General features: G+C 48.6%; 2 protein-coding genes across 3 annotated transcripts; both read left to right on the forward strand.

Annotated features, from left to right (window-relative positions):
• The first annotated feature begins 2,461 nt into the window (after positions 1-2,461).
• LOC129843406 (uncharacterized) lies at positions 2,462-6,210 on the forward strand. 2 transcript variants are annotated; one of them, XM_055912115.1, is made up of 6 exons: positions 2,462-2,622; positions 3,288-3,392; positions 3,544-3,610; positions 3,821-4,295; positions 4,413-4,723; positions 5,129-6,210. In XM_055912115.1, the coding sequence occupies exons 4-6, from the start codon at positions 4,284-4,286 to the stop codon at positions 6,207-6,209; spliced, it is 1,404 nt and encodes a 467-aa protein (XP_055768090.1). In that variant the 5' UTR covers positions 2,462-2,622; positions 3,288-3,392; positions 3,544-3,610; positions 3,821-4,283; the 3' UTR covers position 6,210. The 2 variants fall into 2 exon arrangements, with proteins under 2 accessions (XP_055768090.1, XP_055768091.1); XM_055912116.1 differs by lacking the exon at positions 2,462-2,622 and adding an exon at positions 2,635-3,084 and having other exon boundaries at positions 3,544-4,295.
• Positions 6,211-8,966, forward strand: LOC129843405 (uncharacterized). The gene is made up of 3 exons (XM_055912114.1): positions 6,211-8,127; positions 8,314-8,395; positions 8,731-8,966. Exons 1-3 carry the CDS (start codon positions 6,598-6,600, stop codon positions 8,847-8,849), a joined length of 1,731 nt encoding a protein of 576 aa, XP_055768089.1. The 5' UTR covers positions 6,211-6,597; the 3' UTR covers positions 8,850-8,966.
• The last annotated feature ends 12,704 nt before the right edge of the window (positions 8,967-21,670 follow it).

Consider the following 21,670-nt stretch of genomic DNA (forward strand, 5'->3'; position numbering starts at 1 on the left):
GGCAGTTGAAGCTGTCTTGGATGCAGATTTTGCCATCTCCTCTAGGCTGCTTAGTACCCTCTCATACTGCCCTAGCACAGCTCTAATAGCAGTATTCCGCACAGTCCACCTTGTTGGACATAGGGGTTTCAGGGTGGTCAGATTTGTATCTTTGGACGTGACAATTGATTCAAACATGCTCTTAAACTTTCCTGACTGGCCATAGAGGACACCTAACTGATGGACCCAAGAAAGGGAATCCCGGATCAGTGGGGAGGCTGAGCAGCCAGCCTGTGTAATCAGATTTACACAGTGTGCTCCACAATGGACATAGAGGGCTAATGGCTGCTGCCTCCTCACAATTGCCTGTGCACCTGTGTATTTTCCTACCATGTTTGAGGCACCATCGTAACTCTGCCCACGTAAGCCAGACATGGGCAGATTGAGCCTCAACAACACATCAGTTGCCACTTTCGCAATGCCCTCGCCTGTTGTCTCCGACACCCTGTATAGCCCAATGCCCTCGCCTGTTGTCTCCGACACCCTGTACAGCCCAATGCCCTCGCCTGTTGTCCCCGACACCCTGTACAGCCCAATAAACTCCTCGTGAGGGACAAGGTCATGGTCAACATAACGCAGACAGACACTCTCCTGTTCAGCACCAGAGACATCTTGAGTACCATCAACAATTAATGAAAATTGTACAATCGGAAGAGACCTAATCTCAGCTGCAATGACCTGAATGACTGTATTGGCCATGATGTTCAGAATTTCATTCCGTGCTTTGGGGCCTTTGTACATTGTGGTTAACCACTTCAGTAAAATGGGATCATCCTCTTCTGCCCTAAGTTTCAAAAGCTGGTATAAATTCCCACAGTCATCCGTGTTCTCTAAAGGCTTGTCCCTGTCTTACTACATGCCGCACCGAACTAACAATTGTCATCAAGCAATGCCTTGCGTCCTCCTGCTGTTTACCCCACGCGCTGGATAACTGGACACTGATTGGATTTAGCTGGTGTGCTGTTACAGTTACAAAGTGGCGGTGGGTTTGGCAGTTTTGATGTGCTGTGAATTTTTCAATGGCTTTTCTCCAGTTCCTAAATCCTGCACTAATGAAGGCAGCATCTGCTCTTTGGCCAAAAGATGGCTGTCTTGAAAACCGTTGGCTCCAGTGAAAACACAACACTCCTTTTATTGGTGGATTATAATGTAGCCAGGGGAAATCGCGAAACCATCTCTCTTGAAACGTCAACACTCTGTTGGCAAGAGTTTGCGGTTCTATAAATTGTGGGTGTGGCTGATATAGTTTTGTGCCATCACTGAGGTAACTGGACAATGCTGTGCCACTGTCCCCTATACTGGTGCTGCTGGCAACAAGGGTGACACCTGGTCCTGCCGTGGCTGTGACATTGTTCTCTGAAGTCTCTCTCCCTGGCTCTTTCCCTTTCACCACCCTAACTGACTCAGTCTGTCTCCTAGAAAAGAAATAAGGTGTTTGCCGTACTCGTAACTACCGGTACCCAAAACTACACAATTAATCACAACAGCAATACCATTGCCTTAAACACATCTTAGTTTAGTCACCAGTTTAAGTTGAGAGTGGGGGAATCCATGGCATTTTCCAATTATGTCCCTATTTTACAAGTCAAAAAAATGGAGAACCTTTCATAATGTTGCCAAACAAAGACTCAACAAACTTACCTGAGACTCCCTGTCTCTGCCAGTCTGTCCCTGCCAGTCTGTCTCTGCCAGTCTGTCCCTGTCCTTGCTTCCTGGTTAATTAAAGGCTGAAATAAAATAAAAATAAAAAAGTTCACTAGCGACAATTTAGCTTTTGCAACGAGACCATTAAATATATTTAAGACAATGGTAGAAGAGAGTGTAGTTCTGTTCAGTTTGGACTTCAGTTTATCGCTAACCTTATCGCAGGGACGTCGAAGCACTACAGCTGCATGCTGATCTTGGAATAAACTGACCATAGCAAAGATTCCATCTGACGACGCCACATAAATGGAATAGGTACTAGCTAGCATGATGGTTAATGTTTACTTTAGTTTGCGTGCTAGCTCTGCAAATTCAACTAGTGTATGTGTGAACCCTGCCAACATAAAAAAAAAAAACATTGCTATGGCCGATTGACTAGATAAACCTCACGTCAGTTACGTGCATTGAGTTTCACACAGTAGATACGAACCCTCTGTTACCTGGCAACTGAGGAACTGGCAGTGGATCAAACCATTTTGAGGAAAAGGGCGGGGGTCGCAATCTTTTGAAATTTAAAAACGCGCTATTAAGTGTCTATAATCAGCATACGTGCTTTCATTGCGTATTATTAATATTATTGAAATTACATAGTTATGTTAACAGTGATATATTGGGGGGGACAAATCATATTTTTCCCAGGATGGGGGGGTCGTGTGTCCCCCGTCCCCCCTGTGATTTCCGCCTATGCATGAGATACCCATAGAACTGAGCCCTGCTCCATTTCAGCTCCATGCCGCGGTCTCAGGTGCTGCCCAGACTCGAAACATTTCAGCACCATGGCACGGTCCCCTGACGCCTAGAAACGTGTCAGCACTATGCAGCGGACAATAGTGCTGAAATAGTTAAAGCCCCCTAGAACGTCATTGATTTTAAATTATTGTAAGTGCAAGTGGTTATAATTTATTGCATGTCCTAGTTTTGCAGCTTTGCAACCTCAGAATTATAGCTAATGGATTGCAGCGAGTTACGTGTTTGTGCATGGTGATGAATGAGGATGCTTGATAAACCATAAATTAAATGCAACAACGTGCACTTACAAATATTTTCGTTTGGCAGAACTTTGACAAGCTATGAACTGTTTTCTAATGACGTTGACAATTCATATAGACATTAGACTTAGGCCTAATTGTGACATCATGTGTGTATGACATCTTTGAAGAATGCCCTGGCTTCAGCCAATCGGAATCGAGTATTCAACAATGCTTTGGAATAATTCAAGGACGTTCATATTCACTTCAGTTGTCTGCCGATGGTTCACTGACGTTTTTTCAAAGGAAGTATTAGTATTACCTCTAAACAGCCTACAACAATAAGCTACACATCATGTCAGACGACAGCAAGGTATGGTTCATTTAGCCTATTTTGAGTTTAGAGGAGAAATTACTAACAATATAGTAGGTCACTACCACAGCAATAGGTGTCACTGGTTTGATCCATGGACTGAAATCTGACCACTACTGCCGTTTTGTTTGAAATAGGAGAGAATCATTTGTTTTATAAAGTCACAACCTTGGACTGATTTTGACCTCTCATTTATCCACCAGAACGTGAAATGGGAGGATCATCCGGATGACCAAAATAAAGTTGTGGAGAATATGAAGGAGGAAACAGAGACACATGAGACCAACAAGAACAGGACAGGAGGCAAGGTAAGAAATATGCTGTCCTTTACACATCCTCTGCCTACTTAGGCACAGATCTAGGATTAGTTTACTATCACTAAATCCTAACCTTAAAGCATTAGGAGACACTACACTGACCTTAGATCTGCTATGAGACCTATAATCTGTTGTCATGTAGGCTAAACGTAAGTCCAGTGGCCGTGCCAAGAAGACTTCCGTGGAGGAGGACAGCAGCATTGGTGCAGGTCCGAGATTACTTCATGTTGGGTGCAGGTTGTGTTCAAATTCATCAGCACTGATCTGAGAAGATAGTATCTATATAGGTGAAAGCAATATAGTGGAGGCCCGCAGAGAGATGTGCTTTTACCTGTCCAGTGCAATCAAATCACTAAAGGTGAAGGAAATTAGGAATAAAGTTCAGATTCAACTTTAGATTTCTCTTTGCGGTTTCCCAGAGTCTTCTCAGACACCCGGGTGTGGTTTCTGGGAAAGGGGATCTATCATTGAGCAGCTGGAGAAGGAGGCTCAGAGGACTCTAATGCCTTCTCTCAAGATTGGGACATGCTGTGCCCCAATCCTCCTCTCTTTCCTGAGGAGTCTAACTGATGAGCAAGTTCCATGTCTTTTTCCAACCTCACATACAACCTATCTGAATTTATAGTCATAGTGCACCTTCTAACCACAAATGGGATTTTAAACACTACACCTAACCCTAACATCACTGTAACCACACCCCTAACTCTTGCTGTAAATCAAGAACAAAATGACTCATGTACTTGCTAATAGCTTAATTAAATACACTTGTATTATCCCTAACATGGCTATCTAGTGACTCCACTAACTCAACACCAGTGTGCAGCTAAAATATGTTTGCTTTCTTTTCTTTGCTCTAGCCAATGGAGAGGGATTCAGCATGGCATGAAAAATAACGTAAGTCTCTCCACATAAGGTTCTGGTCAAAAGTTGTGCAATATATATATATATATAGGGAATGGTGTCATGGAATTGGTTGATTGGCAAAAACATTACTCTGTTTGTTGGTCATAGCTGACATTCGAGCAGCTCTCCATGCTGTGTCTGAAGATTGTTAAGGTCGTGACCCAGACAGCCCTCCGCATTCTCCTACCAGCGCTAGCTCGTATCATGGGGGTGAACCTGAGGAGTGGGGCAACCTCCCCAGAATCGCAGTGCTCTCTGACAGGGTCTGAGGATTCCTTAGGCAGTCTGGATGAGAGAGAGAAAAGGCTGCTGATCAGTGAGATGAACTACTGGACTAAGGAGAGGAGGAGGAATGGCAGTGCAGGGTGCCACCAAAAATCCACTGGCAGAACCTCATCATCATGCTGGTCGCCTAAGAGGTATGTTCACAGCAATATTTGAATTTAATAATTTCAAGACCCATACTTATCATAAATTATTAACTTGGAATTCATACCTTGTAGTTTTAAGTTCTGGTCAGAAATGTTGCCCCTGAGGGGGTGGGTCCCGGTGAAAGTAATGTTTAACTGGGTAAGCCATAAAGTAATCTATGAATAAATAGATCAGGTACATGCCTTTCAGAATTAGTCAAATTCTGATGTCGTATAAACATAAAAATCAGACAAAAAATTTGTCAGTTGGCTTTAGGCTTCTAGAACTACGATGGTATGAGAAGTAAACCATCATTGTTCTAATTTGGTTTTCAGGCTCACTAATGACCCAGATAAGATACCAGTTGGTCACATTTGCATGGCATAAGTGGTGATTGTGTGTTTATCTTCAAGGTCCCAGACCTCATTGCAGAGCTTGCCTGCAACTAGAGAGGCTCCCCTCATGGAGGAGCCTCTGAAGGCTCTTTTTGGGGTAAGGGAAGAGAGCCTCCTGATATCCTTGGTTGAGGGTCACTCCAACCCCACCTCCTCCAGCTCCTCCGAGTTGAGCTGTGCTATCGTGGGGGAGGTAATACACCAGCTTAACTCTGGCCTCTCAGTGGCCATTCAGGCCAGCTCGGGGAGTTGCCCCCCTATGGACAGTCAGGACATAGCAGCAGGCAAGGAGGTCATTCGGGTAGCCTCGGTACAGATCCTGGCCGAGCTACAGAGAAAAACGTCTGAGCCAGAGTGGGGAGGGTTTATCGAGCCCCTCATGGACCCTGTGACCGATGATGTGCTGGATGCCATTGTCGGCACAATGGACAAAATGTCACAGGACTTCAACATCCTCTTGGATCTGGCCAAGAAGATGACAATCTTGGGGTCTACATTTCTGACCAATCTTCAATGTGACCTTGATGTTGAGTGTCCATCTGGGAAAGAAGGAACCACTCACTTTCTCAAAGAGACTGGATCCTCTACCAGTGTGGTGGCCAGAAAGCTTCAGACCCTCTCTAGCCCCGACTTTCAGTCTAAAGCCCTCAAGGCGGTGAGCACCATCCTTACAAGGAAAGTCAGCAGCTCTTCTGGCATGGCTTCTTCCTCTAGGCCTTCTAGTGCTGCTCCTAGCCTTACTGAAGCACCCCCGAATACCAGCTCTACAGCCCTGACATCTGTAACCTCCACTGCCACAGTGATTGTTAAGGCATTTGTGGGAGGCATGGAGACGATAGCATCATTTGAAGGCACATGTGAAGCAGTTGATTGGCCAGTTCCTGTAAATGACCACAAAACAGGGTCTTCACAGAAGATAACCTTCTCTCCAGCCCGCACACTCTACGGCCTTATACGAGCAAAGCTGAGGGACCTTTTAACTCTATCCGCTCGAGAAGAAGGTGTGGCTAAGGACGCTTCTCTTCAGGAGTATTCAGACACCCTGGAAAAGGCAACTGTTTCAACTGTTGAGGTCGTTACCCAGCACCAAACTCAGTAGAGTTCCCAGTGAGAGCCAACCAATACCAGCTCTCTGTCTCTCCAATCTGGATACCAGTACTCAAGAAGTTCTTAGCAGTGTTTTTTCCATCTACAAGTCAGAGTTATCAAAAGTGGAGAGTAAATCCTTGGACGTTGTCAGTTCATCTGATGACTCCCTAGAGGCTTGTTGGTTTGTTGATGGTGTCCTATCAGAGCTTGATGACTATACTATTTCCCAGTCACCCTCACCCAATGAAGACTTGAGTGTGAGTACTCAATGTTCTCAACTGAGCTCAGAAGAGAGTGTCAGAATCACACAGTCCTCTACTAGTCTGATTCAGAGCATTAAGAAGCTCTCTAGCAATGACTTTCAGACTCAGGCAGAAGAGGCAGTGAGTAAAGTGCTGATGAGATCCAGTCATTCCTTTATCACACAGATCAGCCATACTGGTCTTCAGAAAGGTCCGCAGGCTGGCTTATCATCTAGCTCGCCGTCAGAGATTGCCTCCATGTCCTCTCAAAATACAGCCTCTGGATTAGTGGAAACCTTTGTCAAAGGAATGGTGACTATTTTCCAGAAGAATTTGTCCACTGGCATTGTGCTACTGGAAAGAAGTGGGAAAGTTTCGCAGTGCTCCCACGAGGGCTCCCAACTGGATGATACTGAACTGAGTGTTAAAATATCAGAGGAGAAGCTTTGGTCAAGAGCTAAGACCATCTGTGTCAGTATGAAGAACACACTTAAGGATTTCTTCACAGGGCTGAAGCCATCCGGATCCGAAAGGACAGAAAATGCTTCTTCCAAAGAGACCCTTGGGGAAATCCTGGTTGCTATCCAGAGTGAAATCTCAAACTTAGGGCGAATGAAGGATTCCAGGGAGCTCCTTCAGATCAACGATATGGTAGGAACTATGCTGAAGGAGGTTGAGAAAAGTGAGGATGACAGTGAAGAAGTCTGCCAAGACATCCCTAGAACCTGTTCATCTTTGTCCACTTCTTTAAAGGGTCGTAGTTCCTTGTCCAGCTCTTCAAAGGGTCCTAGGTCAGAGTGTGAGTTAGAGATCAACCTCCCTGGCACTCCCATCCCTGACGAAGTGCCTTTTGATCTGACCTGCCCCATAGTCAGGAGCTCCTGCATCGACATCAGGGACTCTAAAATGCCAGAGATTTCTACAGGTGACCTAAAGACAAAGATGATGGCGCACACAGATGAACCCCTGCATCGTAACAGTCCAATGACTGACAGCAGCCGACCACCGAGTGCTAAAGCCTCTTTTCGTTCATCCACTCCGTCTTTCACCAGCAAGGGAACCTCTTTGGTACCAAAGGGAGATGGGATTGACATTGAAGAGAAGGAGGTGTGCATCCCCAGCAGCTCTGGCCATCTGAGGGAGCTCTTAATCACCCCGGACATCAGCAGTGCCACTGCATTCCTACTGCACTACTTGATGGACTCCAGCAAAGATGATGTCATGTGTTTGGTCACCATACTGGTGATACGGTTGCTATCGAAGATCAGACCCTCAGCCCTAGATGGACCCTCCCAACAGGCAGCAGACATGACAGAAACATCTCAGCAACTCATCAGACAAGTCCTGTCTGAGTTCTGTGCTGCATCCAGATTCTCCAGGACACAGGCATATTCCCAGAACCTGCACATCCACAGGGTGTTCAGAGGTGTACATAAAAACCTCATGGAGGAGTTTGGCTCTTATAACACCCTGCAAGCAGCTATTTCCTCCCAGGACCCTGCATTTGACAGAGTCCTGGTAAAGTCCTTGACCCAGCAGCTGGTACAGGGATGCAAGGAGGCGTCAAGACCAGCTTCTGCTGCAACAAACCCATCAGACCAGGCTGAGACAGAGAGGGGGGCTGAGCAGAAAGCAAGAAGGAGCTTCCTTTGCTTTTCAATGACCAAACTCAGGATCAACTTCAAGGTATAGCAGGGAGTTAGCATGTTGTTGTTGTTCCAGTTAGGTGCTGATGTTATTGATGTGGCTATGATAAGACAAATACATGCCATAAATATGTTTTATTCATCACTAAATTGTTGCCTTGGATTCAGAAGTGTTCCATTTATTTATTTATTCTCTGGACCATTTTCTTTACCTTTCTCCTGTTAGCGTTCCAAGAGAGGAAACAAAAAGGACTGCCATTCAGTCCAGGAACAGACTGAGATTCCCTCTACTGATGGACATTGCATAGGTAAGGATGTTTTAGAGCTCTGCTATAGCTTGTAGTTTTGTTTAGGTGTGTGTTAGAAACATAGAGTATGCCTACCAAACTCATAGCACTGTTATTTTTCAACGTTATTATACTGTATTTCTCTCTCTCTCTCTCTCTCTCTCTCTCTCTCTCTCTCGCTCAATTTCTCTCTCTCTCTCGCTCTCTCTCTCGCTCAATTTCTCTCTCTCTCTCGCTCAATTTCTCTTTCTCTCTCGCTCTCTCTCTCGCTCAATTTCTCTCTCGCTCAATTTCTCTCTCTCTCTCACTCAATTTCTCTTTCTCTCTTACCCCATCCATTTCTCTTGTGTTTCTAGCTCCAGTTGGAGAGGTTTCTCCCTCCATATCTCAGCCTATCAAAAAACGATCCTTGATTGTCAGGGTCTTTTCAGCAATGATGAAGCCATTCAGGCGCTTCACCCAGAAGAACCTGTAACCTGTTACGCTGCATGAACAACTACTTTTGGAACAGCAAGACTTTTGACAAGAGGAATTTCTGCATGTTTACCCTTTCAAAGTCTATTTGATCAAATAAATGCAAATTATTTTACAAGAGTTTCAAGTGTTTTGGATGATTGGTAGCACTGAAGCAGCTTTTCTCAGAGAAATGTGCTAGTTCCACCCTTGGTTACACATTTATTGTGCAGTTTTTCAGTTGGCAGGACTTGGGGCGGCAAGTAGCCTTGTAGTTAGAGCGTTGGGCCAGTAACCGAAAGGTTGCTAGATCAAATCCCTGAGCTGACAAGGTAAAAATCTGTCATTCTGCCCCTGAACAAGGCAGTTAACCTGCTGTCATTGTAAATAAGAATTTGTTCTTAACTGACTTGTCTGGTAAAATATAATAACCAGAGCTTGTCTCTAATACAATAGTTGCTGCATAGACCGTCAGATAACCAGATGTTCTCTATTCATTTAGTCAGATTGATAAGAGCTTATTAGCAGCAAGGGGAAAACACATAGAGGAGAATTAGCTATCTGCAGCTAGATCAACCCTCTGAGATGTTATCTGTATGTTGAATATATAAGGTCCAGCAGTTGACAGTGTATGTCAGAGCAAAAATCAAGCCATGAGGTTGAAGGAATTGTCCGTAGAAACATGGTTGTGTCAAGGCACAGATCTGGTGAAGGGTACCAAAACATTTCTGCAATATTGAAGGTCCCCAAGAACACAGTGGCCTCCATCATTCTTAAACGGAAGAAGTTTGGAACCACCAAGACTCTTCCTAGAGCTGGCCGCCAGGTCAAACTGAGCAATCGGGGGAGAAGGGCTTTGGTCAATTCAAAAATGCTCTATTCTGAGAACTACTTTTAATCACAGAGTGGAAAACATAGAACCATACTGTGTGAATCACAATTATGGGTGTATTCTGGAATAAGACAAACCTATAAATAGAGTTGGAGTCTGAGTGTGTGTGCACACAGCCACCTCTTTAACCACTCTTCAAAATATTTGTCAGCCTTTGAGATGGAGAGGCAGGAGAATGAGTGACAGAACAAGAGTCTAATAAAAGCATGGCTTCTCTCCCACTCCTGCTCACAGCAGCAGTGCAGTGGAGTAGCTTCAACAGCCATAGGCCCAGGGATTTCACATCACATTCCATGATGCAATGCAGAATACGGCTTCACACAGAACAATCACCAAACCCATAAGATAACACTTCACACAGCACAGCCAAACATCATGTATCACATTTACATTTACATTTAAGTCATTTAGCAGACGCTCTTATCCAGAGCGACTTACAAATTGGTGCATTCACCTTATGATATCCAGTGGAACAACCACTTTACAATAGTGCATCTAACTCTTTTAAGGGGGGGGGGGGGGGGGGTTAGAAGGATTACTTTATCCTATCCTAGGTATTCCTTAAAGAGGTGGGGTTTCAGGTGTCTCCGGAAGGTGGTGATTGACTCCGCTGACCTGGCGTCGTGAGGGAGTTTGTTCCACCATTGGGGTGCCAGAGCAGCGAACAGTTTTGACTGGGCTGAGCGGGAACTGTACTTCCTCAGAGGTAGGGAGGCGAGCAGGCCAGAGGTGGCCTGGGGTTAGGGTCTTACTCTATCCCCATCACCATAGCAAGGGTTTAGGGTCTTACTCTATCCCCATCACCATAGCAAGGGTTTAGGGCCTTACTCTATCCCCATCACCCTAGCAAGGGTTTAGGGTCTTACTCTATCCCCATCACCATAGCAAGGGTTTAGGGCCTTACTCTATCCCCATCACCCTAGCAAGGGTTTAGGGTCTTACTCTATCCCCATCACCATAGCAAGGGTTTAGGGCCTTACTCTATCCCCATCACCATAGCAAGGGTTTAGGGTCTTACTCTATCCCCATCACTATAGCAAGGGTTTAGGGTCTTACTCTATCCCCATCGCCCTAGCAAGGGTTTAGGGTCTTACTCTATCCCCATCACCCTAGCAAGGGTTTAGGGTCTTACTCTATCCCCATCACCATAGCAAGGGTTTAGGGCCTTACTCTATCCCCATCACCCTAGCAAGGGTTTAGGGTCTTACTCTATCCCCATCACCCTAGCAAGGGTTTAGGGTCTTACTCTATCCCCATCACCCTAGCAAGGGTTTAGGGTCTTACTCTATCCCCATCACCCTAGCAAGGGTTTAGGGTCTTACTCTATCCCCATCACCATAGCAAGGGTTTAGGGTCTTACTTTATCCCCAACACCCTAGCAAGGGTTTAGGGTCTTACTCTATCCCCAACACCCTAGCAAGGGTTTAGGGCCTTACTCTATCCCCATCACCCTAGCAAGGGTTTAGGGCCTTCTTTTATACCCAACACCCTAGCAAGGGTTTAGGGTCTTCCTTTGTACCCAACACCCTAGCAAGGGTTTAGGGCCTTCCTTTATACCCAACACCCTAGCAAGGGTTTAGGGCCTTCCTTTATACCCAACACCCTAGCAAGGGTTTAGGGCCTTCCTTTATACCCAACACCCTAGCAGCGAAACCGAAACCTACTTGAATGTAACAGCGCTCCCTGTCGCCCCCTAGTGGCCTGTTTCCACGTCATCTCCTCAGACATGGACGGACGTTGAATACTGGGTGACCTGGCTGGACAAAGCCCCTGACTGCAATTCTTACATCGCTGCAGGAGAGACCGGCTTCCTCACTTAACCAGATTCACAGATCGATTCATAGCCAACTTTATCAAAAGTAATATAAAATAATGAATCGATCTTAAACCCCAAAAAATACTTTGTTTGTCAGAAGGACAATATATAATATGAGATGAAAGGCGAGCTCCTAGCGAGTTCAGGAAGCCAAGCTGGCCTTCTGTGTGATATTCACAGCTGTAAATATAATAGATTTTAAACCAAAAACACTTTGTCAGACGGACAATATATAATATGAGATGAAAGGCGAGCTCCTAGCGAGTTCAGGAAGCCAAGCTGGCGTTCTGTGTGATATTCACAGCTGTGGGGTCAGACCTTTAGAAAAATATGCCAATTTGTTCTAACAATAAACATGCAAATACTGAATGTATTTGACACTTATAAAAGGCAGGTGACATCACAGTCCGCCATTTTAGAATTTGATTCTACTTTGGAAGCATATAAGTCATTTCAAGCCTTCTTCATTACAGTTTTGTTGAATAGGAAAATACACCAAAACGTTTCATATTTTTGTCCTCTAGAAGTTATTACACCTGCAGGTGTATCGATGTGCGCCGAGAGTCAGGAAGCAAGTTCAGGGAAGGATTTCATGAAATAAAACAGAACATAATACAACACAGGAACCACTAATAGTACACAGACAGGAAACACTAACAGCACACAGACAGGAAACACTAACAGCACACAGACAGGAAACACTAACAACACAGAGACAGGAAATAGAAACAGCACACAGACAGGAAACACTAACAGCACACAGACAGGAAACACTAACAGCAAACAGACAGGAAACACTAACAACACAGAGACAGGAAACATTAACAGCACACAGACAGGAAACAAAAACAATGACACCTGGGGAAGGAGCCCAAAAGAAGTGACATGTATAGGGAAGGTAAAAGAGGGAGGTGATGGAGTCCAGGTGAGTCTGACGACGCGTAGGTGCGCGTAACGATGGTGGCAGGTGTGCTCCATAACGAGCAGCCTGGTGACCTAGAGGCCTGAGAGGTTGATGTAACGATGGTGACAGGTGTGCTCCATAACGAGCAGCCTGGTGACCTAGAGGCCGGAGAGGTTGATGTAACGATGGTGACAGGTGTGCTCCATAACGAGCAGCCTGGTGACCTAGAGGCCTGAGAGGTTGATGTAACGATGGTGACAGGTGTGCTCCATAACGAGCAGCCTGGTGACCTAGAGGCCGGAGAGGTTGATGTAACGATGGTGACAGGTGTGCTCCATAACGAGCAGCCTGGTGACCTAGAGGCCGGAGAGGTTGATGTAACGATGGTGACAGGTGTGCTCCATAACGAGCAGCCTGGTGACCTAGAGGCCGGAGAGGTTGATGTAACGATGGTGGCAGGTGTGCTCCATAACGAGCAGCCTGGTGACCTAGAGGCCTGAGAGGTTGATGTAACGATGGTGACAGGTGTGCTCCATAACGAGCAGCCTGGTGACCTAGAGGCCGGAGAGGTTGATGTAACGATGGTGGCAGGTGTGCTCCATAACGAGCAGCCTGGTGACCTAGAGGCCGGAGAGGTTGATGTAACGATGGTGACAGGTGTGCTCCATAACGAGCAGCCTGGTGACCTAGAGGCCGGAGAGGTTGATGTAACGATGGTGACAGGTGTGCTCCATAACGAGCAGCCTGGTGACCTAGAGGCCGGAGAGGTTGATGTAACGATGGTGACAGGTGTGCTCCATAACGAGCAGCCTGGTGACCTAGAGGCCTGAGAGGTTGATGTAACGATGGTGACAGGTGTGCTCCATAACGAGCAGCCTGGTGACCTAGAGGCCGGAGAGGTTGATGTAACGATGGTGACAGGTGTGCTCCATAACGAGCAGCCTGGTGACCTAGAGGCCGGAGAGGTTGATGTAACGATGGTGGCAGGTGTGCTCCATAACGAGCAGCCTGGTGACCTAGAGGCCTGAGAGGTTGATGTAACGATGGTGACAGGTGTGCTCCATAACGAGCAGCCTGGTGACCTAGAGGCCGGAGAGGTTGATGTAACGATGGTGACAGGTGTGCTCCATAACGAGCAGCCTGGTGACCTAGAGGCCGGAGAGGTTGATGTAACGATGGTGACAGGTGTGCTCCATAACGAGCAGCCTGGTGACCTAGAGGCCGGAGAGGTTGATGTAACGATGGTGGCAGGTGTGCTCCATAACGAGCAGCCTGGTGACCTAGAGGCCTGAGAGGTTGATGTAACGATGGTGACAGGTGTGCTCCATAACGAGCAGCCTGGTGACCTAGAGGCCGGAGAGGTTGATGTAACGATGGTGACAGGTGTGCTCCATAACGAGCAGCCTGGTGACCTAGAGGCCGGAGAGGTTGATGTAACGATGGTGACAGGTGTGCTCCATAACGAGCAGCCTGGTGACCTAGAGGCCTGAGAGGTTGATGTAACGATGGTGACAGGTGTGCTCCATAACGAGCAGCCTGGTGACCTAGAGGCCTGAGAGGTTGATGTAACGATGGTGACAGGTGTGCTCCATAACGAGCAGCCTGGTGACCTAGAGGCCTGAGAGGTTGATGTAACGATGGTGACAGGTGTGCTCCATAACGAGCAGCCTGGTGACCTAGAGGCCGGAGAGGTTGATGTAACGATGGTGACAGGTGTGCTCCATAACGAGCAGCCTGGTGACCTAGAGGCCGGAGAGGTTGATGTAACGATGGTGGCAGGTGTGCTCCATAACGAGCAGCCTGGTAACCTAGAGGCCTGAGAGGTTGATGTAACGATGGTGACAGGCGTGCTCCATAACGAGCAGCCTGGTGACCTAGAGGCCGGAGAGGTTGATGTAACGATGGTGACAGGTGTGCTCCATAACGAGCAGCCTGGTGACCTAGAGGCCGGAGAGGTTGATGTAACGATGGTGACAGGTGTGCTCCATAACGAGCAGCCTGGTGACCTAGAGGCCTGAGAGGTTGATGTAACGATGGTGACAGGTGTGCTCCATAACGAGCAGCCTGGTGACCTAGAGGCCTGAGAGGTTGATGTAACGATGGTGACAGGTGTGCTCCATAACGAGCAGCCTGGTGACCTAGAGGCCTGAGAGGGAGCACACTTGACAGTGACGAGTATGCAGCATCAATAGTAGTTGTTTATGGACCTGTCAGGATGATGAATAATTACTTTTGAGAATTACATAGATTATGTTGAGTTACATTGAACTGGTTTTAAGAAAAAATACTTTTTTTTTTGTTACGTTACAAAAAGTAAAGTGTTTAAATTATCCAAAACAACCTAAATCTAAATTTTCAAAGAAACAAATTTTCTTACCATTTTGGCATTTTTTCTCTCAATAATGAGTCCGCTGCGACATCTGACGGCTTCTCGTAGGCCGCATCACATTTGGTCAGGTCATCAACGTCTGTTGAAACTCTACCCACCGTTTTAAAATGGATTACTGTTTATAAACACATTTTAAGACTTGTCATCTCTCTCCCTTCAAGCCTGTTCCAACAAGATCTCACCGTTTGACCAATTCGACTTCAAATTCTGATGTTGATCCATGTTTGTCCAAACGTCAAATTTCAAAGTTGCTCAAAACGTCAAATTTGAAGGAGTTTTGGAGAACCTGGGTTGATCCTCGTGCTGCGTTTCCTCCTGCTGCGTTTCCTCCTGCTGCGGGTCCTCCTGCTGCGGGTCCTCCTGCTGCGGCTCCTCCTGCTGCGGCTCCTCCTGCTGCGGCTCCTCCTGCTGCGGCTCCTCCTGCTGCGGCTCCTCCTGCTGCGGCTCCTCCTGCTGCGGTTCCTCCTGCTGCGGTTCCTCCTGCTGCGGTTCCTCCTGCTGCGGTTCCTCCTGCTGCGGCTCCTCCTGCTGCGGGTCCTCCTGCTGCGGTTCCTCCTGCTGCGGCTCCTCCTGCTGCGGCTCCTCCTGCTGCGGCTCCTCCTGCTGCGGCTCCTCCTGCTGCGGCTCCTCCTGCTGCGGTTCCTCCTGCTGCGGTTCCTCCTGCTGCGGGTCCTCCTGCTGCGGTTCCTCCTGCTGCGGGTCCTCCTGCTGCGGTTCCTCCTGCTGCGGCTCCTCCTGCTGCGGTTCCTCCTGCTGCGGTTCCTCCTGCTGCGGTTCCTCCTGCTGCGGCTCCTCCTGCTGCGGCTCCTCCTGCTGCGGCTCCTCCTGCTGCGGCTCCTCCTGCTGCGGTTCCTCCTGCTGCGGTTCCTCCTGCTGCGGGTCCTCCTGCTGCGGCTCCTCCTGCTGCGGCTCCTCCTGCTGCGGGTCCTCCTGCTGCGGTTCCTCCTCCTGCTGCGGATCCTCCTGCATTCATTACAAAGGGCTAAATTAAGGTTTAAGCTTTGGGATTGGGTTTGGTTTAGGCATTTATTCTGAATTATTAAGGGTTATAGAAAGGAAAAGAGTGTGTAGCACTGGGATTGAACACGTGACCCTCTGAGCCGGAACTCACTCCCTAGCAACACCCACGTCTACTTGATGGTAATAGAGCTCACGCCCTAGCAACACCCAAGTCTACTTGATGGTAATAGAGCTCACCGACTCCCCTACCAACACCTAACCTACTTGATGGTAATAGAGCTCACCGTCTCCCCTAGCAACACCTAACCTACTTGATGGTAATAGAGCTCACCGTCTCCCCTAGCAACACCTAACCTACTTGATGGTAATAGAGCTCACCGTCTCCCCTAGCAACACCTAACCTACTTGATGGTAATAGAGCTCACCGTCTCCCCTAGCAACACCTAACCTACTTGATGGTAATAGAGCTCACCGTCCCCCCTAGCAACACCTAACCTACTTGATGGTAATAGAGCTCACCGTCTCCCCTAGCAACACCTAACCTACTTGATGGTAATAGAGCTCACCGTCTCCCCTAGCAACACCTAACCTACTTGATGGTAATAGAGCTCACCGTCTCCCCTGCCAACACCTAACCTACTTGATGGTAATAGAGCTCACCGTCTCCCCTAGCAACACCTAACCTACTTGATGGTAATAGAGCTCACCGTCTCCCCTAGCAACACCCAAGTCTACTTGATGGTAATAAAGCTCACGCCCTAGCAACACCCAAGCCTACTTGATGGTAATAGAGCTCACCGTCTCCCCTAGCAACACCTAACCTACTTGATGGTAATAGAGCTCACCGTCTCCCCTAGCAACACCTAACCTACTTGATGGTAATAGAGCTCACCGTCTCCCCTAGCAACACCTAATCTACTTGATTGTAATAGAGCTCACCGTCTCCCCTAGCAACACCTAACCTACTTGATGATAATAGAGCTCACCGTCTCCCCTAGCAACACTTAACCTACTTGATGGTAATAGAGCTCACCGTCTCCCCTGCCAACACCTAACCTACTTGATGGTAATAGAGCTCACCGTCTCCCCTAGCAACACCTAACCTACTTGATGGTAATAGAGCTCACCGTCTCCCCTAGCAACACCTAACCTACTTGATGGTAATAGAGCTCACCGTCTCCCCTAGCAACACCTAACCTACTTGATGGTAATAGAGCTCACCGTCTCCCCTGCCAACACCTAACCTACTTGATGGTAATAGAGCTCACCGTCTCCCCTAGCAACACCTAACCTACTTGATGGTAATAGAGCTCACCGTCTCCCCTAGCAACACCCAAGTCTACTTGATGGTAATAGAGTTCACGCCCTAGCAACACCCAAGTCTACTTGATGGTAATAAAGCTCACGCCCTAGCAACACCCAAGCCTACTTGATGGTAATAGAGCTCACCGTCTCCCCTAGCAACACCTAACCTACTTGATGGTAATAGAGCTCACCGTCTCCCCTAGCAACACCTAACCTACTTGATGGTAATAGAGCTCACCGTCGCCCCTAGCAACACCTAACCTACTTGATTGTAATAGAGCTCACCGTCTCCCCTAGCAACACCTAACCTACTTGATGATAATAGAGCTCACCGTCTCCCCTAGCAACACTTAACCTACTTGATGGTAATAGAGCTCACCGTCTCCCCTGCCAACACCTAACCTACTTGATGGTAATAAAGCTCAACGTCTATCCTAGCAACACCTAACCTACTTGATGGTAATAGAGCTCACCATCCCCCCTAGCAACACCCATACCTACCGTTGCCCCCTAGCGGTGGGTTTTAAAGGCATCTCCCGACGTCCTCGGGACATGGACAAACGTCCAGTTTGGAAGTGAATCTAGAGCGACCTGGCTGGCCTGTTGTGTGCTGATATGTATCACTGTTACGGTTAAAGCTGACATCTGTCAACATACTGAACCTCTGTGCTGATGTGGTGCTCTCCTCTCCTCTCGCTTCTCTCTCTCTCACTTCTCTCTCTCTCGCTCTCTCTCCTCTCTCTTTCTCTCCTCTCTTCTCTCTCCTCTCGCTTCTCTCTCACTCCCTCTCCTCTCTCTTCTCCCCTCTCTTTCTCTCCTCTCTTCTCTCTCCTCTCGCTTCTCTCTCACTCCCTCCCCTCTCCTCTCTCCTCTCGCTTCTCTCTCTCTCACTCCCTCCCCTCTCCTCTCTTCTCTCTCCTCTCTTCTCCGTTCTCTCTCTCTCCCCTCTCCTCTCTCCCTCTCCTCTCTCCCTCTCCTCTCTCCCTCTCTTCTCTCCTCTGTCCTCTTGCTTCTCTCTCTCTCACTCCCTCCCCTCTCCTCTCTCCTCTCTCTCCTCTCTCCTCTCTCCCTCTCCTCTCTCCTCTCTTCTCTCTACCTCTCCCTTCTCTCTCTCCTCTCTGGTTCTTGTCTGACACAGGTCACTGAGCTCTGAGCCTGTCTGACTGTGATACATTAACACTGACTGGAGGAACAGGGAGAACACACTGACAAGTGCATGCATACGCCCGTGTGTGTGTGTGCGTGCGTGCGTGTGCGTGTGAGCGTGTGTGTGCGTGCGTGTGTGTGTGTGTGTGACAGTGCCTAGCTTAGAACAGACCACGATGCTAATGTTGTTTGACGTTAATGAAATGTTTTTGTATTTTTTTATTTAATTTAACGAATCCATGGCCAAAGGACAGGCTTGGAGTACAAACACACACACACACACACATACACACACACACACACAAAGAAAGGTCTTCAGACTAAACTTTGTTGACAGGAAACCACGCTCTAGCGCCCCCACAAAGCATCTCCCTTCATCTTCCTCTTCCTCTCTCTGTCATCTCTCTTCATCGCTTCATTTTCCTCCCTCTGTCATCTCTCTTCCTCCCTCTGTCATCTCCCTTCATCCCTCCATCTTCCTCTCTCTGTCATCTCCCTTCATCCCTCTGTCATCTCTCTTCATCCCTTCATCTTCCTCCCTCTGTCATCTCTCTTCCTCCATCTGTCATCTCTCTTCATCCCTCCATCTTCCTCTCTCTGTCATCTCCCTTCATCCCTTCATCTTCCTCTCTCTGTCATCTCCCTTCCTCCCTCTGTCATCTCCCTTCATCTTCCTCTCTCTGTCATCTCCCTTCCTCCCTCTGTCATCTCTCTTCATCGCTTCATTTTCCTCCCTCTGTCATCTCTCTTCCTCCCTCTGTCATCTCCCTTCATCCCTCCATCTTCCTCTCTCTGTCATCTCCCTTCATCCCTCTGTCATCTCTCTTCATCCATTTATCTTCCTCCCTCTGTCATCTTTCTTCCTCCCTCTGTCATCTCCCTTCATCCCTTAATCTTCCTCCCTCTGTCATCTCCCTTCATCCCTCCATCTTCCTCTCTCTGTCATCTCCCTTCATGCCTCCATCTTCCTCCCTCTGTCATCTCTCTTCATCCCTCCATCTTCCTCTCTCTGTCATCTCCCTTCATCCCTCCATCTTCCTCCCTCTGTCATGTCTCTTCCTCCCTCTGTCATCTCCCTTCATCCCTCCATCTTCCTCCCTCTGTCATCTCCCTTCATCCCTTCATCTTCCTCCCTCTGTCATCTCCCTTCATCCCTCCATCTTCCTCTCTCTGTCATCTCCCTTCATCCCTCCATCTTCCTCCCTCTGTCATCTCCCTTCATCCCTCCATCTTCCTCTCTCTGTCATCTCCCTTCATCCCTTCATCTTCCTCTCTCTGTCATCTCCCTTCATCCCTCCATCTTCCTCTCTCTGTCATCTCTCTTCCTCCCTCTGTCATCTCCCTCCATCCTTCCATCTCTCCCTCCATCCTTCCATCTCCCCTTCCATCCTCCCATCTCCCCTCCATCTTTCCATCTCCCCCTCCATCTCTCCCTCCATCCTTCCATCTCCCCTCCATCCTTCCATCTCCCCTCCATCCTTCCATCTCCCCCTCCATCCTTCCATCTCCCCTCCATCCTTCCATCTCTCCCTCCATCCTTCCATCTCCCCTCCATCCTTCCATCTCCCCTCCATCCTTCCATCTCCCCTCCACCCTTCCATCTCCCCTCCATCCTTCCATCTCTCCCTCCATCCTTCCATCTCTCCCTCTATCCTTCCATCTCCCCCTCCATCCTTCCATCTCCCCTTCCATCCTTCCATCTCCCCTCCATCCTTCCATCTCTCCCTCCATCCTTCCATCTCCCCTCCATCTTTCCATCTCCCCCTCCATCCTTCCATCTCTCCCTCCATCCTTCCATCTCCCCTCCATCCTTCCATCTCCCCTCCATCCTTCCATCTCCCCTCCATCCTTCCATCTCTCCCTCCATCCTTCCATCTCCCCTCCATCCTTCCATCTCCCCTCCATCCTTCCATCTCTCCCTCCATCCTTCCATCTCTCCCTCCATCCTTCCATCTCCCCCTCCATCCTTCCATCCTTCCATCTCCCCTCCATCCTTCCATCTCCCCCTCCATCCTTCCATCTTTCCCTCCATCCTTCCATTGTCTCCCGTCCATCATTCCAATGCTAAACTCCATCCTTCCATCTCCCCCTCCATCCTTCCATCTCTCCCTCCATCCTTCCATCTCCCCCTCCATCCTTCCATCTCCCCCTCCATCCTTCCATCTCCCCCTCCATCCTTCCATCTCTCCCTCCATCCTTCCATCTCCCCCTCCATCCTTCCATCTCTCCCTCCATCCTTCCATCTCCCCTCCATCCTTCCATCTCCCCTCCATCCTTTCCATCTCTCCCTCCATCCTTCCATCTCCCCTCCATCCTTCCATCTCTCCCTCCATCCTTCCATCTCCCCCTCCATCCTTCCATCTCCCCCTCCATCCTTCCATCTCTCCCTCCATCCTTCCATCTCCCCCTCCATCCTTCCATCCTTCCATCTCCCCCTCCATCCTTCCATCCTTCCATCTCTCCCTCCATCCTTCCATCTCCCCCTCCATCCTTCCATCTCCCCCTCCATCCTTCCATCTCCCCCTCCATCCTTCCATCTCCCCCTCCATCCTTCCATCTCTCCCTCCATCCTTCCATCTCCCCTCCATCCTTCCATCTCCCCTCCATCCTTCCATCTCTCCCTCCATCCTTCCATCTCCCCTCCATCCTTCCATCTCCCCCTCCATCCTTCCATCTCCCCCTCCATCCTTCCATCTCCCCCTCCATCCTTCCATCTCCCCCTCCATCCTTACATCTCTCCCTCCATCCTTCCATCTCTCCCTCCATCCTTCCATCTCTCCCTCCATCCTTCCATCTCCCTCTCCATCCTTCCATCTCTCCCTCCATCCTTCCATCCTTCCATCTCCCTCTCCATCCTTCCATCTCTCCCTCCATCCTTCCATCTCCCCCTCCATTCTTCCATCTCTCCCTCCATCCTTCAATCTCTCCCTTCATCCTTCCATCTCTCCTCTCCATCCTTCAATCTCCCCCTCCATCCTTCCATCTCCCCCTCCATCCTTCCATCTCCCCCTCAATCCTTCCATCTCTCCCTCCATCCTTCCATCTCTCCCTCCATCCTTCCATCTCCCCCTCCATCCTTCCATCTCTCCCTCCATCCTTCCATCTCCCCCTCCATCCTTCCATCTCCCCCTCCATCCTTACATCTCTCCCTCCATCCTTCCATCTCTCCCTCCATCCTTCCATCTCCCCTCCATCCTTCCATCTCCCCTCCATCCTTCCATCTCCCCCTCCATCCTTCCATCTCCCCCTCCATCCTTACATCTCTCCCTCCATCCTTCCATCTCCCCTCCATCCTTCCATCTCTCCATCCATCCTTCCATCTCCCCTCCATCCTTCCATCTCTCCCTCCATCCTTCCATCTCCCCTCCATCCTTCCATCTCTCCCTCCATCCTTCCATCCCCCCTCCATCCTTCCATCCTTCCATCTCCCC

Source organism: Salvelinus fontinalis, unplaced genomic scaffold, assembly GCF_029448725.1.
Source record: "Salvelinus fontinalis isolate EN_2023a unplaced genomic scaffold, ASM2944872v1 scaffold_0132, whole genome shotgun sequence".
NCBI lineage: Eukaryota > Metazoa > Chordata > Actinopteri > Salmoniformes > Salmonidae > Salvelinus > Salvelinus fontinalis.